Raw genomic sequence first — 18,021 nt, 5'->3', positions numbered from 1 at the left:
CACACATACCAACTATGGCATCGCAAGGGGGACAGACACGCTTTGGCAACGAGGCCCCTCCAGAGGCCCAGGGTGTGAACAGCTGCACAGAGGGCTGTGTGCTGTGGAGTCAGCACCTTAGGAGGTGGGAGGGGTGGTGGGCAGAGAAGGAAGGAGTCTCAGGCCCAGATGGATCAGAAGAAGGAAAATGGGGAGAGGTGGTCAGGACACAGGAGACGAGAAAAGCAAGGATGATCAGAAAAGGGACAAAAAGCAGAAAATGTAGAAAAGATGAGAAAAGCAAGAGAAAGAGGCAAAACAGAGTGTGGGGAACCACACTAAGCAGGAAGGAGACGGAGCAGAAGGAGGGAAGGAAACAGGAAAGATGAATGGGGAAGGATGTGAGGAGGGAGAGAGGGGAGCCAGGAAGAGGATGTCAGAGGATTGCAGAACTTGGTAAGAAGATGGAATCCAGAGGCCCTGGGCAGAGCTCAGTACCTGAGAAAAATGAAGTGGATCCAGTATGCCATGTCAGCCACATAAATCAGCAGGTTGATGGCTGTCAAGATGGCCACAGTCAGTTTTTGGTCCCAGATGCATAGTGTGGAGGGAAGCTCATCACTGCAGCTCACATCACTGGACCACTGGGGCTGCCTGCCGAACTCCTGATTGAACTGGTAGAGTGGCCAGAGGACCAGGGCACTGGCATAAAGGAGGACAGAGAGCATGGTCTGCCCCAACAGGAAGCAAGGGAAGAAGTAGTGTAGTCTGTTCTTGAATTTGACCAGCTTCAGCAGCATGGCCACGGCCCCCAGTGTGAAGCAGATGGAGTACACGGCCACGCACCACACCAGGGCTGGCTGGTGCTGGTACAGGTAGGTGTTGCTGATGAAGGCGAAGATGATGCAGGCCACCAATGTCTCCAGCAGCTTGAACAGGCCATGAATTGTAGCAAAATAGAAGGTGGTCTCACCCAGGAACAGTAGCCAGAGAAAGGCCCCTTCCAAGGCATAAAGCACACACGCGATGCAGGAGAAGGCAGTGGCCTGGTCCCGGAAGGGGCCACGAGGCAAGAACTGGATGTAGGTGATGGCGTACATGATGGAGGCTGAGAGGCAGAAAACAGTGGCGAGGCAGGCATAGGTGAAGAGAAAGCTCTTCCCAGAAAAGGGGAGACTGGGCTGGTACTCGCCTAATTGGACTATGAAGGTGATGAGGGTGATGACAAAGCAGAAGCACCAGATGAACATGGACCAGTGACTTACAGCCCCCATTCCAGTGCCCAAGCTGGCCACCAGTGAGAAAGCCGCGCACGTGGAGAACAGCTGCAGCAGGCGGTAGACGCATAACCGGACTCTATCAGTGTCCATGTCTGGTACACCACGTGGAGGTCCTGATGGTTGTTCAGGTCACGGTCACTGGTATGGCAGTGATCTTCACTTAGAGTCCACTGAGAAAGATCCAGGTTCCGAGGCAGATTAAATCAGATGCCAGGGAAAGGCTCAGGGCCCTGTGATGGCTGAGGCTCAGGATCTGTGGAGTTGGAACCAATGGCCCAGACGCTCGGGTAACAGCACAGGCGCTCCAGAAGGATTCTCCCCACCCACCACCCTTGGCCTTGTCACGAGACTTGTCTCATCTCACAGCTGGGTTGGGCCTGGCCTCAAACCATGAACATGTTTTAATCTCTTTGTGCTGTGTGCCATTATCTACAGAGACACAGGGGAGGGTGGCCCGTATCTGCAATCCCAATGCTTCAAGGATCTGAAAAAAAAGATAATGTTTTAAAAATGTTTTGGGGTAGAAAATTTTACTAAAAGAGACATGAGACTATTTGCAGTCTATATCTATTTCACTTAGTGTGAATTTCTAAAGTTCTTTTGTAGAAACAATAAAGTATTTGATTACAAGGTGTTTTCAGACCCCAGTAGGGTGTCATGTCATGGGGAGTAGATACACCATTTCAGCTGTTGGAGGCTGAAAACTTCTAAATTCCAGAGCACATCTGAACCAAAGGTTTTCAGAAAAGGGATTGTGGATTGTCCTGCTGATCCCATTTTACAGATGAGACAGTCCAGTCAAGTGCCTTGTTTAAGGTAAAAAAGTGCAGAGTGGGAACCCGGATAAAAATGCTAAAGCTGTGAATTTGAACCCTTGGCTCTACAGCCCACACAACAGCAGGGCCCGGGGGTGGGAGCCCAGGACCAAAACTTGGGGCTTTGGGACCCAGGACACCCCTTCAGGGCCACGGCCTCCTTCCACAGCATCTGAAGACACACGTGTCCCAGCCTGTCCTCCCTGCAGCCATCACGAGAAGGAGCTGCCATCTGAGGGGACACAGCCCCACTCAGAGGAGGGCAGCCTCAGGGGTGAACAGGGAGGAGCCATGGAGTCAGAGCAAGGCCTTGGGGACGAGATGACGTGGGAAGTAGGGGCTATTGTGAATCCCCTACCCCCACCCACCCAATTTTGCCTTCACATGTGACTCTTTCTCATTGGGAAGGGAGACTTCAACCCAATATGACCCCAAGGAGGAGTGTCTTGAAGAAACTACAGGATAAATTAACATGTTTGGCTCTTAGGGCTTCCCTGGTGGTTCAGACGGTAAAAAAATCTGCCTGCAATGCAAGAGACCTGAGTTCAAACCCTGGGTTTGATCCCCTGGAGAAGGGAACGGCAACCCACTCCAGTAATCTTGCCTGGAGAATTCCATGTACAGAGGAGCAAAGAATTGGACACAACTGAGTGACTAACAATTTCGTTTACACTTCTTTTTGGCTCTTAAGCTCCAAAGCTACTATTCAGGTGGGAGTCTGGAAAGATCTAAGAGTGGTCCTACCTGAACAGGATTCTCCTGGCCTGGGAGACTGGTTAGCAGCTTCCAGGCTGGGAAGAAGGGATTGGAAATGAACAAGGATGCTATGTCTTATGTTCACGTGGAGACTTTCAGGGCATCCCAGAGAGGGGGTGGGGATGGACGGATGATCACCCCCTTTCAAGGGAAGGAGCTGAAAGAGGAGTCCCCTGCAGGACCCCTGGGAGGAGAACACCCTGAGGATGCTCCCGGGACTGGAGTGGGGGCAGGGGGACAGAGTGGAGTGACTAGGGGGATCCCAGGGTCCCAGTGGCCCTGAGGCAGACAAATGACCCTTAACCCCCTGCAACAGGAGGGATGGAGCAGCCACCTTCATGAACCACCAGGCTTGGACAGTGAGCCTCTCAGGTAAGCCCATCCTGGGCAATTCTTTTACTAAAGCACCGAGGCATTGCCATCCTCCTGGGAAGCGAGAGCCTAGGTTTGGGCCCAATTTGATTCTGTAAAATAGTATAATATGGGATTCCTGCACCCAGACTTGTAGAGGTCAATGCATAGTTGCTTTTATGGATAAAAAATTAATCAGTAGTCATTCTAAGGAAGGAACAGGAAATTTTATTCAAGCCAACCTGACAGTTACAACTGGGGACACAGTCTTCCCGAGGAACAGGCATCTATTTAATGGTTTCAGTGCTTTTCTGAGTATGAGAGAATGCAAGAAACTGGAATCGTAAATATTTCTTCTGAAAATATTTATGTGAGTTTCAGTTTCACCAGTTTTCCTGGAGCACAGAGGGCCTCATCCTTATCTTCACCCTGAATTCCTTTCAACGTGGATTGTAGGTCAGTAACTGCACTTGCTAGTGACTTGATTCTTGTTGAACTGGTGGTGGGTAACATTCTTTACTCACAATCTTGTTCCTTTTGGTCTTAATTTCAAGCAAAGTTTAGGAGGCATTTTTCACAAATTTGTCTCCGGGTGCTAGGAATACTCATTCCCAGGTCAGTCAAGAATTTTACTGATAGACCACTCAAGTGCTATTTCTCATCTTGTCTTGGCAACAGTGGCCTAATCCCCCGAACCACCTGTCTCAAGAGTCTGTCAAGCTCTAGAAAATGATTCCTTCCTGTTGTTTCTTCCCATATCTAATAAATGTAAATACACAAGTAATTTTTACTTTCCTGGAATTTCTGGTTACCATCAAACACTGCTGTCAATCATAGAGAGAAGCCTTGCCCTTTCTCCCACATCTGTAATGTTCTTTTTTTAAACCTTGATACAAAGATTTTAAAAAATAAAATAAAATTGACATACCCTAATTGATCTAAATTTTCTTAGAACTCAGAAAAACTGGGCAGATTTTTGTTCTCACACAAATCACCATCTCTGTGAGGTCTCCCCATAGTCTCCTCACTCCCAGCTTTCCCCAGAGCCTGGGGACATGGCCCAGCCCAAGACAGCTAGCAGTTACACACCCTAAACTCTTACCTCTCTGACCCCTAGCTCTTAAAAGGCCCCCACCAGCACTTGCATGACTCTATCTAAAGGTGTATGCCTGAGTGCATGCTCAGTGTGTGGGTCTGTGTGTGGTCGTGTGTGTTTGTGTTCATACATGCCTTGACACCAGAAGCCCTTTAAAGTAACTGGTGGCTGTGAAGTCATTCCAAACCTTCTTCCTCTCTTGCCCTCAGTCAAGCCCAGCATCTTGCTCCAGCCTCTTGAGCAGTCCTGGCTCAGTGAGCATAGGGCCAGAGAACTCACCAGTCCAGCATAGGTCCAGGCCACATTGGTGGCATAAACCACAGATGCAGGAGAATGCAGAGGCAGAGCTGGTGTGGTTCCAGAAGATGCCTTAAGGCAAGACTGAAGGTAGATAAGGGGGTTATTGATGGAGGCTGAGAGGCATTAGTGGGTGACATAGCAGGCCCACGTGATGAGAAAGTTGTCCCAGGAGAGGCATAGGTGATACTGGAGCCCAAATAAGTCAACTATGAGAATGAGGAGGGTCACGGTGAAGCAGAAGCACCAGATGAACATGGACCAGTTACTTAGTTCCACCGTCCAAGTGCCCACTCTGGCCACCAGGGAGAAGGCCATGCAGACGGAGAGCAGCTTCGGGAACTGGAGGGAGTAGCCCATGATGGTCAGAGAGCCCAGGCCGGAGGATGGTCAGAATGAGGATGTGATGGTCCTGCGGGTCACCGTCAGAGGACTGCACTTTGATCCTCTGGAACAGACACCTGAGAAAGATCTAGATCAAGAGCAGATTAAGTCAGATGCCTGGAAAAAGCTCAGGGCCCTGTGAGGGCCAAGGCTCAGGATCTGTGGAGTTGGAACCAATGGCTCAGACACTCGGGTAACAGCACAGCTGCTCCAGAATGGTTCTCCCCACCCATCACCCTTGGCCTTGTCAGGAGACTTGTCTTATTCCAAACCTCACTGCTGGATTGGGTCTGGCTTTAAACCATGAACATTTTTTAAATCTCTTTGTGTTTTGTACCATTATCTATGGAGACGTAAGGTAGGATGGTCCTTAACTGAAATCCCAATTCTTCAAGGCTCTAAAAGTGAAAGTTGCTCAGGTGTGTCTGACTCTTTGAGACCCCATGGACTATACAGTCCATGGAATTCTTCCAGGCCAGAATACTGGAGTGGGTAGCTTTTCCCTTCTTCAGGGGATCTTCCCAACTCAGGGATTGAACCCAGGTCTCCCACATTGCAGGCAGATTCTTTACCAGCTGAGCCACAAGGGAAGCCCCCAAGTATACTGGAGTGGGTAGCCTATCCCTTCTCCAGTGGATCTTCCCGACCCAAGAATCGAACTGGGGTCTCCTGCATTGCAGGTGGATTCTTTACCAACTGAGCTATGAGGGAAGAATACTTTTAAAAAAAGGTTCCTTAGAAAATTTGACCTGAACAGACAGGAGACACTTCATGGTTTTTATTATTTTACTTAGTGTGAATACTTAAAAGTTCAGTGAGAGAAACACTAATGTGTATGATTATAAGGTGCTGGCCTCCCAGTGGGCCCTGCCAGGTGTGGGGGAGGGGCACCAGCTATCAGGGATGCCGGCAAAGTCTTGCTGTCTGTCTGCAAATTTGTTCCCAACTTAACCTCCATGAAGTAAGCCTGTGATATATACTTATGGTTAAATGACAAGTTTGGATCCATTGAATGGCATAGAGTGAGTTCTTGGGGAAGGAGAGCCATGGGGGTTCCTGCTGTGTGACCCTGGGTAAGGCCCATGCCCTCTCTGGGCCTCAGTTTCCCCACCTGGAAAGCAGCAGCTTTGCCTAAGCCACCCAGCAGCCCCTCCTCCACTCTAATCTGTGAGCCTGGACATGGTGCCCCCATCAGAGCACAGGCTGGGTGTGGCTGAGCCCTGCCTGCCCGGCAGCCAGGTGTGTGGACTGGAAGACAGGGAGCTGGGAAGGTCATGGCTGGGACAGAGGAAGGAGGAGGAGGTGCAAGAAGGGCAGAGAAGAAGGAAGCTAGTAGGAAAGACACTCAGAGTGACAAGGAAGTTGAGGGTCTATCAGGGGACCTGTTACATGGTGCACTCAGTCATACCAGCTACCTGTTCCCTTCCCTCTCCCACTCACAGAGGACCTGGAAGGCCCTGCCCCACTCTGGACATAAGCACATGCAAGGTTGATTTGCTCCATATCAGAGACTGCAAACCAGTTTGTACTGGAGGTGGCCCATAGGTGTGTTAGATTTTCCTTCACAGTGTATAGAGTAAAGTATTATTTCTCCACTAAGTGTTTGGTAGCTGCAGTGTTTTAGTTTCATATAAAAATCCACATTTCCAGCTCCTTTTGAGGCCTCAGGAGATCTGGTGTCACTGGGCTGTGTGCCCTCAGGAAGGCAAGTAGATGGAGCTGAGCAGCTGCTATGCCATTTATATTGTTTTCCATTCTCATCTCTGCTTAGTATTTTCTCTATTTTCTTCTTCTTATGTATAACTGACATAAAGCAGGACCTCGCGTGATCATCTCCCATGTGCCCCTTTCCCCTCTTGGGTGTGGCCAGGCTTCCTGCCTGCTCACAGGAGTGTCCACCCCCCCATCCAGGGAGCATCCAGGTCCTCAACCTCACGGACAGCCTTCAACACATTTCACAGGCTCTGAAATCATATGTAGACATGTGTGTACATACATGTACATGTGTCTGTAGGGCATATCTATTTTTTTCCTGTTTTATAAACATGAGATTTTGTCATCACACAATATCTTATTTTTCTACCACCCTTGACAGTTGCAGCTGGTCCTCTGCAGGGTCCTTCATCCTCTCCATCGCCTTTACTTATTTCCTTCCCTCCTGGCTCCTATGGGTGTTTGGACTGACCCACTTGTCTAGGTCAGTGGATCCTCCCCTGTGAGTCTCAGACACAGGGAGGACCCAGGATATGACAAGGGGTCTTGGAATCTATGTGACTATCATGCTCTAGAACAGGAGGTCAGAATCCATTTCTGGAAACTTAGAAAAAGATATGACAAATACTCTATTTTTTACTTCTGAGTATTCATCTTGGTTTCCTTTAACTATATCCAAAAAAACTATTACTATTTTGATTGCTTAAAACAACAGAAATTTATGTCCCATAGTTCTGGAGGCCAGAAACCTAAAGCCAAGTTTTCAGCAGGGCTGTGCTGTCTCTGATGCTCCAGGAGGGTCATTCCTTTGTTCTTTTAGCTTCTGCAGGCCTCTTAGCTTGGGCTTCCCTGGTATCTCAGACGGTAGAGTCCGCCTGCAATGTGGGAGACCTGGGTTCGATCCCTGGGTTGGGAAGATCCCCTGGAGAAGGGAATGGCTATCCACTCCAGTATTCTGGCCTGAGAATTCTATGGACAGAGGAGCCTGGCAGGCTACAGTCCACAGTTGGACAGGACTGAGCGACTTTCACTTTCACTGGCTTGTGGCACTAGTGGTAAAGAACCAGCCTGCCAGTGCAGGGGACAGAAGAGAACTGAGTTCAATTCCTGGGTCAGGAAGATCCCCTCTAGAAGGGCACAGAAACGCAGTCCAGTATTCTTGCCTGGAGAATTCCATGGACAGAGGAGCCTGGTGGTCTACGGCCCATAGGGTTGCAAAGAGTCAGACACGACTGAAGCAACTTAGCATGCACACATGCACAAAGAGAAAACAGGGGAAAAGAGAGTTATTGGAGTGGGGTGGGGAAGGCTGCTCTCTTTGGTGGGTGGAGATCAAGATGCTTGATGGATGTGACATTTAAGAAGATACTGAATGAAGTGAACAGGTTCTATGATGATGACTCCCCACTTCCTGCCTCCGGAGCTGATCTCTCTTGGGATCCACAGTCACACCCAACCCGCCTCCTGATCTCTTCCTCTGGATGTTTCAGGACACGTCACACTCAACAAGTCCAGTCCCACCTCTTCAATCCCCCACCCCCAACATATACTGATCCTTCCTCATCTTTCCCATCTCAGTCACTGGCACCACCTTCACAGATGCTCTTCACAAAATACTTGTGAACCCACCTACTCTTCTTCATCTCTAGAGACACCTTCTTCATCTCCAGATCCATCCATCCCCTCACCTGCAGCTTCTAGTTGATTCCTCTGTTTTCATTCTTCCCTCAATGTCTGCTTGGACTGAACTCAAACTAAAACACCTTTGAAGGCTTTTCTTCACTCTCTTGGAACGAAACACAAACTCTAAAACATCACCTCCAAAGCCCTACAAGCTCAGACCCCTTTCTACCTCTCCAGCTGCCAGAGTCCAGCTCCAGCAGCCAGGGAATCAGCCTGAAGGGATGAGTGGTGTCGGTGGAGAATGATGTAGCCTCTGACTCGAGGTACAGGACTACATGTTTATTTCAAGCTTCAGGTTCTCTTTTATACTTTTTCAAAAGCATTAGGTCAGAGGTTTGACATTTGCAGTTCCCCCTCACCCAGATTATTGTCTCATTGCTGCCCTTCAAACAGAGTTCCTGCTTCAGCGATTTTCTCAGAATTGCGTTTACTTGTGATTACATTGTAACTCATGCTTATGTCTGGGCTGCATACCACATTCCTCAGTTTATTTCTTATCTTTCTAAATCCTGCTTGCCCCTGGTATCTTAAACTCACTCTCTTCTTAAAAGGCTTCTAGCTATTCTTAATTATTCCTAAATCCTAAGCTCAGTAAACCTCCTTTGCCATAAACATTTCCCTCACAAACAGATCTCAGATAACAATCCTTGCCATGGCCTCAAGCTGCAGCCTACGTGCTCATCCTGGAACATTCTTTGTAAAGATCCTTGAACAAATGTCAATGGTTACTTTATAGATTATTTTCTGGGCACACCTACAGAAGGCTTTGTGCTCTCTCATGCTTCTCTCAAGAACAATAAGCACCTTAACATTCTTTCCAGCCAACTCAACTGAAGAAAGGAAGAAACAAGTCAGAATCACAAGAGCTGACTCCTTCATCCCTGGTTCATGCCTGCAGAATGAAGAGATGGGGCTGGGGCCGTGCCTCCATTTTGTCAGTAATGCCTAACACAGCTCCCAACATCCAGCCTCCTCACCTCCCTCCTTCTGAGAGAGTCTGAGCCACTGAGAATGTCTTCCAGTTCCTCTTGGTCATCTCAGAGCCTTTCCCCTGACATGTATACACACCTCCAACCCTGAACTGAGACCAGAGCTCAGCCTGGCACACAGTAGTCCTGTGCTCAGTCAATGCCACTCTAAGCCTCAGTTTCCTCATCCAAGGAATGGAGATAATAGCACCTGCTTTTGGACATGACAAATCCTAATTGCATCCTGCAAAGAATATCATTGACAACTTGAGCAGAGAACAACTGTCCTAGAAGCCTGCTGGGTAGCTTGGAGAATTATTAGGGAGAAATCAGGCTTAGACTAGGCTCAGATGAGGAAGGAAGGGTGGGCAGCCACAGCCTAGGGAAGCTGATCCAGGCACTGTGGCCACTGGAAGCAGACAGCGGGTGCTACTGCAGGCCCCGCAGAAGGAGTTCTGATCTGACCTGTGTCTGTCTGTCACCTACTACTTATGTGTGTGTCCAGACACCACTTGAGGGGCAAGGCAGCTATTTATCTGGCCTCTTAAGTTTCTTATGTGTCTGAGGCCTAGTCTCTCACCAAGACTTACATGATGAGGACACCTTTAAATACTGTCTCCGGTTCTCAGTTGTCCCCTCCCTGGAGACATCCTTCATGCAAGGACTTGGGGTTGTTAGGAGGAATACATGAGATAAAACATGTATGGTAATTCTCAAACATTTCCCCTAAAGGCAGAAGAGTTGGAAAGTATCTTGATTGGGAGGTCTAGCCTAGAGTCTGATCCTGTAAGCTCCTGTAATATTCATTCCACAAACACCTCAATGTGCCATGCTCTCTTCTCAGCATTGGTAATACTTTAGTAGACTCACCCAGCAGTGAGTGCCCTCCTCAGGGGGATGGGGCAGGTTTGTGCAGAACGAGGGTGGACGGGGCAGAATCCCAGCCTGGAGGATGCTGCTGCCACATTTGTCACAAGCAGCGTGAGGCCATGAGCAGACAGCCAGCCTGGGGACAGGACACCTGGTCCTGACTCTGACTCTGCCACACACAGGATGACTCTGGACAAGTCCTGTCCCTCCCTGGGGTCCAGCTGCTCCTCCTCTATGACGAGAGAGTTGGACTAAGCAGAGGCCCTTTACACTCTCTTTTGAGCTCCACAGTGAGGGACTGGACCAGGCTTGGAATTGAGACAAATGACCCTTAACTCCAACAGGAGGGATGGAGCAGCCGCCCTCATGAACCATGAGGCTTGGACAGTGAGGCCTGGGCATTTCTTCTACTAAAGCAGAGAGGCATTTCCATCCTCCTGGGAAGTGAGATCCCAGGGCTGTGTTCAATTTGATTCAGGGAAATATCAGATCGTGAGTTTCCTGCATTTAACTTGTGGAGGTAAACACATACTTTCTTTTGTGGATGAAAAACGAATAGTCAATCTATTAGAAAAATAGATGGAAATTTTATTTCAAGCCAACCCGAAGATTGCAACTGGGGAGAGAGTCTCTGTCTGTTCCCAGGATGTAAGAGGGGGAGGACAGTGCCTATATGACTTGGGGGAGGGGACATGGCACCCAGCACACAGCTTGGTAGAAGGTTACTTCACACAGGAGGAACAGATATCTTGGTTAATGCTTTTAGCGCTTTTCTAAGTATGGCAAGATGCAAGAAACTGGGCTCATGAAAATTTTTCCTGGAGATATCTAAATATCTGAGGGCCGGTTCTGTCAGTTTTCTCAGAATACTGAGTGCCTCAGCCTGATCTTCACTCTGAATTCCTTCCAGGATTGATTTTAAGTCAAGGACTGCAGTGGTTAATGACTTGATTCTTGTAGAACTGGGTGGTGGGCAACATTTTTATATCACAACCCCTTGCCTTTTGGTCTTAATTTCAACCAAGATTTGGGAGACATTCATAACTGATTTGTCCCAAGTCACCAGGAATACATTCCTAGGTCAGGAGAAGATTTTGTTGGTAGGCCTCACCTAGTCCTGTTAATAGTAACCTCAGTCCTCTGGACCACCTGTTTTACTAGTTTGTCAGATTCCAGCAAATATTTCCCCCCTGTTGCTTCTTCCCCTCTCCAGAGTCATACTGTTACAACAATGGATCTTACAGTACTATACTTCAGGTCAATCTTTTCAAGTCATCATTATTTCTATCTGAGGCTCAATCACATATTTTTTTAAAGCAGGAAGCAATTATCTTAGGAAAAGCACAGAACACAAATAATATGGCCTATAACATTAACCCAGTCATAAGTAAGTAGGGATGTCTTCTGAGGAGTTACATGATTAGGGCCTGAAGAAGAAAATTTATCTTTATGGTGGAGCAAGTAGTTTTGCCCTTGAGGAGGTCAGGTTAACATAATGCAGATAGATGCACACTGCACACCAGAGGGCAGAGAGGAGGCCCAAAGAGCAAACTAAAAATTTTGTCTAAATTTTTCTTGTCTTGCCTTAAAATATGGAAATTACTACATCTTACCATTTTTTCGCCATGGGGATCACCTCCTGGGAGCCCTCCCCATCCACCCTATCTGTCTGTGGCTGAGGATCACACGCTTCATCCCAATACAGGAGTGAGGGGCAGCAGTGGGGGGGCCTTCCCTGCTCTCCCCCACAGCTCTGCTTGCCTGGCCCCTGTGGCCCTGGTGACGCCAGGATGCTGGGTTCTGTGGGTTTGTGGTTGGGGGCAGGAGACTTTGGGACCATCGTAGCCACCAGTTACTGCAGAGAGCTGCTGGTCTCAGTGTGCTCATGCCCAGGAACACACACACTGAGCATGCACACAGGCACATATCTTTATAGAGGGGTCTCCAGGTGCTCTCATGGCCCCTTTAAGAGCTAGGGGACAGAACGCTGGGCATTGGGGTGGGACCCAACCTCTAGATCTGCACTGAGCCAAGCCCTTAGGTTCTGGCTAATATGGAAATTGGGAGACAGTGGGACAGGTTTACAGAGATGGTGGTTTGGGTGAGAATGGAAGTCTGCTCAGTTGCTTCAGAACTCTAGGCAAATTTGGGTCAATTAGATTGTTGATTTTTTTTTTTTTTTTTTTGCTTTTATCTTTCTATTTATATTTTTTAAAAAGACATTATGGATGAAGGAGAAGGAACAAGCCTTCTTGCTATGATTCAGAGCAGGGACTGTTGGGACCAAGAAACTCCAGGTAATTCTTTAAATTTATATACATTTATGTAGATCACGTTATACATGAGCCCCAGAGAAGAATGTAGGAGCAGCAGAAAGCAACTGGCACATGGAAACTTGCTTGTGTAACATAGTCAGGCATTGGAATTATGTTTACTGTTGTAGCAATAATATCCACCCACCCAACCCACCTGCCAATTGAAAAAGGGTTGAAAGACACTTCCCTTTAAGAATAAGGTCACATAGTAATTTGGTCCTTGATCAAAAAGAAAAGAAACAAACAAAAACAGAAAAATTACACAGGCTGAAGAACTAAAGAGCCTCTTGATGAAAGTGAAAGAGGAGAGTGGAAAAGTTGGCTTAAAGCTCAGCATTCAGAAAACTAAGATCTGGTCCCATCACTTCATAGCAAATAGATGGGGAAACAATGGAAACGGTGACAGACTTTATTTTTCTGGGCTCCAAAATCACTGCAAATGGTGACTACAGCCATGATATTAAAAGACGTTTACTCCTTGGAAGGAAAGTTATGACCAACCAAGACAGCATATTAAATAGCAGAGACATTACTTTGCCAACAAAGATCCGTCTAGTCAAGGCTATGATTTTTCCAGTGGTCGTGTATGGATGCGAGAGTTGGACTAGAAAGCTGAGCACCGAAGAATTGATGCTTTTGAACTGTGGTGTTGGAGGAGACTCTTGAGAGTCCCTTGGACTGCAAGGAGATCCAACCAGTCAGTCTTAAAGGAAATCAGCCCTGAATATTCATTGGAAGGACTGATGTTGAAGCTGAAACTCCAATACTTTGGCCACCTGATGCGAAGAGTTGACTCATTGGAAAAGACCCTGATGCTGGGAAAGTTTGAGGGCAGGAGGAGAAGGGGACGACAGAGGATGAGGTGGTTGGATGGCATCACTGACTCGATGGACATGGGTTTGGGTATACTCTGGGAGTTGGTGATGGACAGGGAGGCCTGGTGTGCTGCAGTTCATGGGTTCGCAAAGAGTCGGACATGACTGAGCGACTGAACTGAACTGAACTGAGTGTGAAATGGAGTATTTCCTGTCATATCAATAAACAGGATGTCACAGTCTTCCAGCCCTCTAAACGTGAATTTCTGAGCCCAGGAAGAACAATGCCTGCTGTCCAGCAGCTACTGAGTTGGCAACATGAGCTGCTGCCACTCCCTACCATGAACAAGGAACTAAGGATGTGAGTAATCAAATCTCTGGATGCTGGCCCCAGACAGCTGAGATGCAAATAAAAGGAATGATTTTAGTAAGCTCAGACTCTTGCATCTTCTCACAGAAAAGCGTTAAATTCTTTAACTTGAGAGATATGGATTTCCTTAATTAGCAATAATTCTTTGATGTTTAGATTACCTGCTCCTTATTACAAGCTTCTATATAACCTGACTCCTGCCCACCTCCCAACCCCGCCTCCTCAAAACATATCTCTCAGGGTCACTTGAGATGCTGGCTGCCGGGCTTGAAGTCCTAAAAACTCCCATCAAATAAAACATAACTCTCATCTTCTAGGTTGTGACTACTTTTTAAAGTTGATACTAGCTAACATCAGCTTTAAATGGCTATTTTTCTTTAAGCAGCAAGGTCCATGTTCTTCTGCCTGCAGAGGCAGGATATGCAGTTTTTAGCTCTGAGGCTGAGTCACATCCCTGCCCCTCTGAAATACTTCAGAGGTTGTCTTCAAGAAACTGCAGTTCTTTTCCAGTTCAATTTTTGACTCCCCCTAGTGTAATTGGAATGGAAGCCATCTACCTCTTGCTAGCTTTAAGATGAGGTCTAGGCAGAGGGTTTTAGTGAGCCCACAAAAATTCTGGAGCCAATCTCAGGTGGGACTGAGCAACAGGCAGGGCCTCTGGATCCAGGGTCTCTGCTTTAAGCTTGCAACTCACTGAAAACTATTGACCTCTGGAGTTTTTTATTTTAACTGAAAGGGGAAGTGCACTGTACAAGGCCCTATCCTAAGAGAAAGGGGGTCAAATCCTTAGCTACCTCCACATACACCAAACACACACAGCAACTAAGGCACCATCAGGGAGACAGACACGCTTTGGCAACGAGGCCCCTCCGGAGGCCCAGGGTGTGAACAGCTGCACAGAGGGCTGTGTGCTGTGGAGTCAGCACCTTAGAAGGTGGGAGGGGTGGTGGGCAGAGAAGGACTATCAGGTCCTGATAGTGAAGGAGGAAACAGACAGAACGGGCTCCATCTTGAAAGCAGGACTCCATCTTGGGCTGGACTGTGGACTTTGAGCCCAGTATCTATGGAAACAACATACCAACTGGAAAACCAGACCCCACCCCCACCCCTTCACCCTCCATGGAAGAGCCCCAGGGCTCGTACTTAGACTTTCCCTCGCCTAAAATAATACCCTAATTATCTGTGTAAACCAATAGAATCATAAATTCTATTATGCTTACTGGGATATAATCACAGGCCTATTGATAATTGTCCACTGTTAACTACCTAGGCCTAAGGCATCAGAGAAGAAGGCAATGGCACCCCACTCCAGTACTCTTGCCTGGAAAATCCCATGGATGGAGGAGCCTGGTAGGCTGCAGTCCATGGGGTCGCAAAGGGTCAGACACGACTGAGCAACTTCACTTTCACTTTTCACTTTCATGCATTGGAGAAGGAAATGGCAACCCACTCCAGTGTTCTTGCCTGGAGAATCCCAGGGACAGGGGAGCCTGGTGGGCTGCCGTCTATGGGGTTGCACAGAGTCGGACACGACTGAAGTGACTTAGCAGCAGCAGCAAGGCATCTGAATCATGGGTCATCTTTGACTGTATCTTTCTTTTCCTTTGTTCAGACTAGTTTCAGGGAATTTGGGGAGGTGGGTTTGGGCATGTACACTTAAGGTATATAAAGTTTTCACAAAAACTGGTCCAGGTCCTTGACTAAGAGGAGATTCTGCCTTGGGCCCACCAGTGTACTCCACTATCTGCATTGTCCTTCTGAGTGAGTTTGTTTCCCGGAACACATGGCTATGACAATGGATCCGAAGGAGGAAAATGTCCTGGTCTGGAAACAGGAGATGAGAAAACCAAGAATAACTGAAAGAGGGCCAAAAAGCAGAAAATGTAGGAAAGGTGAGAGAAGCAAGAGAAAGAGGTAAAACAGAATGTGGGCAAACACGCAAGACAGGAAGGAGACAGAGCGGAAGGAGAGAAGGAAACAGAAAAGAGAGTGAGATGAATGGGGGAGGATGTGAGGAGGGAGAGAGGAGCCAGGAAGAGGGCGTCAGAGGAGGCAGAGCTCGGTAAGAAGAGGGAATCTGGAGCCCCTGGGTAGAGCCTCGGTCACTGACCACAGTCAAGATCATCAGGTCAGCCACGTAAATCAGCAGGTTGATGGCTGTCAGGATGGCCACAGCCAGTCGTTGGTCCCAGACGCACAGGTAGGAGGTGCACTCATCAATGCAGCTCAACTCGTTGGACCGCTGGGGCTGCCCACCGAACTGCGCATTGAACTGGTAGAGAGGCCAGAGGACCAGAGCAGTGGTGTAGAGGAGGACGGAGAGCACAGACTGCCCAAACCCCAAACAGGAGTAGGGCAGACTCTTGTCACAGTCGCACTGGTGCCACAACATAGCCACAGCCCCCAGGATGAAGCAGATGCAGTACACGGCCACACACCACACCAGGGCTGGCTGCTGCTCATACGGGTAGGTGCTTCTGAGGAAGGCGAAGATGACACATGCCACAAAGATCTCCAGCCTCTTGAGCAGGCCTAGCAAAGAGTAGAAGGACTCGCCAGTCTGGGCACAGGTCCAGACCACTTCGATAGCATAAGCCACAGAAGCGATGCAGGAGAACGCAGTGGCAGCAATAACATGGTGTTGGGGGGACCCACCAGGAAAAATCTGAAGGTAGATGATGGGGTAAGTGATGGAGGCCGAGAGGCAGAAAAGGGCGCAGTAGCAGGCAGAGGTGATGAGAAGTCTGTCCCAGGAGAAGTGAAGTTTATCCTGGAGTCCACATAACTCAGCTATGAGGGTAAGGAGGGTCACGGCGAAGCAGGAGCACCAGACAAACATGGACCAGTTACTTATGAGCACACTCCAAGTGCTCTCCCTGGTCACCAGGAAGAAGGCCATGCAGGTGGAGAGCAGCTGCAGGAAGTGGAGGAAGTAGCTCTTGTTGGTCACAGAGTCCAAGCCTGAGGACAATGATGCAGATGTCATGATAGTCATGTGGGTCTCTGTCGATGGAATGGCTGTGGTCCTTGCAAAGGACTCACCAGGTAAAGATCCAGCTCTGGAAGAGGATTAAGTCAGATGCCTAGAAAAGGTTCAGGGACCTGTGACAGCTGAGGTTCAGCATCTGTGGAGTTTGAACCAATGGTTCAGACACCTGGGTAACCGCACAGCTGTTCCAGAATGGTTCTCCCCACCCATCACCGTTGACCTTGTCAGACTTGGCTTATCCCAGCCTCACAGCTGGGCTGGATCTGGCGTCAGACCATAAACATTACTTATCTCTTTCAGCTTTTGCCATTACTATCAGAGACACAAGGTAGAATTGTCCTTATCTGTAACTCCAATCTCCAAGGCTCTGAAAATTGTACAAGTTTTTTTTTTTTTTTTTTTTTTTTTAATTTTTTATTTTTTTTTAAATTTTATTTTATTTTTAAACTTAACATAACTGTATTAGATTTGCCAAATATCAAAATGAATCCGCCACAGGTATACATGTGTTCCCCATCCTGAACCCTCCTCCCTCCTCCCTCCCCATTCCATCCCTCTGGGTCGTCCCAGTGCACCAGCCCCAAGCATCCAGTATCGTGCATCGAACCTGGACTGGCAACTCATTTCATACATGATATTTTACATGTTTCAATGCCATTCTCCCAAATCTTCCCACCCTCTCCCTCTCCCACAGAGTCCATAAGACTGTTCTATACATTGGTGTCTCTTTTGCTGTCTCGTACACAGGGTTATTGTTACCATCTTTCTAAATTCCATATATATGCGTTAGTATACTGTATTGGTGTTTTTCTTTCTGGCTTACTTCACTCTGGATAATAGGCTCCAGTTTCATCCACCTCATTAGAACTGATTCAAATGTATTCTTTTTAATAGCTGAATAATACAATGAAAATTGTACAAGTTTTAAAAAATTTATTTCATAAGAATATTTGGCCTGAACGGACATGAGACAGTTTATGGTCTTTATTTCACTTAGTGCAAAAATTCAAAAGTTCAATTGCAAAAACACTAACATATTTGACTGGGTCTTCCCAGGTGGAGCTATGGTAAAGAATCTGCCTGCCAATGCAGGAGATGCAGGAGACATGGGTTGATCCCTGGGTGGGGAAGAGTCCCTGGAGTAGGAAATGGCAACCCACTCCAGTATTCTTGCCTGGAGAATCCCATGGATGGAGGAGCCTGTTGGGCTACAGTCCATGAGGTTGCAGAGTCGGAGATGACTGAGCACACACAGAACCGAATGTGTTGATTACTAAGTGCATTCAGAGCCCAGTAGGGTTTTATCTCCTATAAAGTAGATGCACCATGTCACCTGCCTG

General features: G+C 47.8%; 1 protein-coding gene and 1 pseudogene across 1 annotated transcript; both read right to left on the bottom strand.

The window, feature by feature from the left end:
• Positions 1 to 470: 470 nt before the first annotated feature.
• LOC129634496 (myeloid-associated differentiation marker-like) lies at positions 471 to 8,347 on the bottom strand (annotated as a pseudogene).
• Positions 8,348 to 14,525: 6,178 nt separating this feature from the next.
• On the bottom strand, positions 14,526 to 16,687 carry LOC129634495 (myeloid-associated differentiation marker-like). Its single transcript, XM_055556745.1, has 2 exons — positions 15,803 to 16,687; positions 14,526 to 14,663 (listed from the first exon to the last, which is right to left on the bottom strand). The coding sequence occupies exons 1-2, from the start codon at positions 16,685 to 16,687 to the stop codon at positions 14,526 to 14,528; spliced, it is 1,023 nt and encodes a 340-aa protein (XP_055412720.1).
• Between the last annotated feature and the right edge of the window lie 1,334 nt (positions 16,688 to 18,021).

The sequence above is a fragment of the Bubalus kerabau genome, chromosome 19 (assembly GCF_029407905.1).
Source record: "Bubalus kerabau isolate K-KA32 ecotype Philippines breed swamp buffalo chromosome 19, PCC_UOA_SB_1v2, whole genome shotgun sequence".
NCBI lineage: Eukaryota > Metazoa > Chordata > Mammalia > Artiodactyla > Bovidae > Bubalus > Bubalus kerabau.
This window is presented reverse-complemented; position numbering and strand designations above follow the sequence as displayed.

Bases quoted from the DNA above. Each gene is read 5' to 3' on its own strand.
- LOC129634495 (XM_055556745.1), bottom strand. From the start codon at position 16,687: ATGACTATCATGACATCTGCATCATTGTCCTCAGGCTTGGACTCTGTG. The intron at 14,664-15,802 runs GTCAGTGACCGA...CTTCACTATCAG, and splicing joins ACCTGATGATCTTGACTGTG to GACCTGATAGTCCTTCTCTG.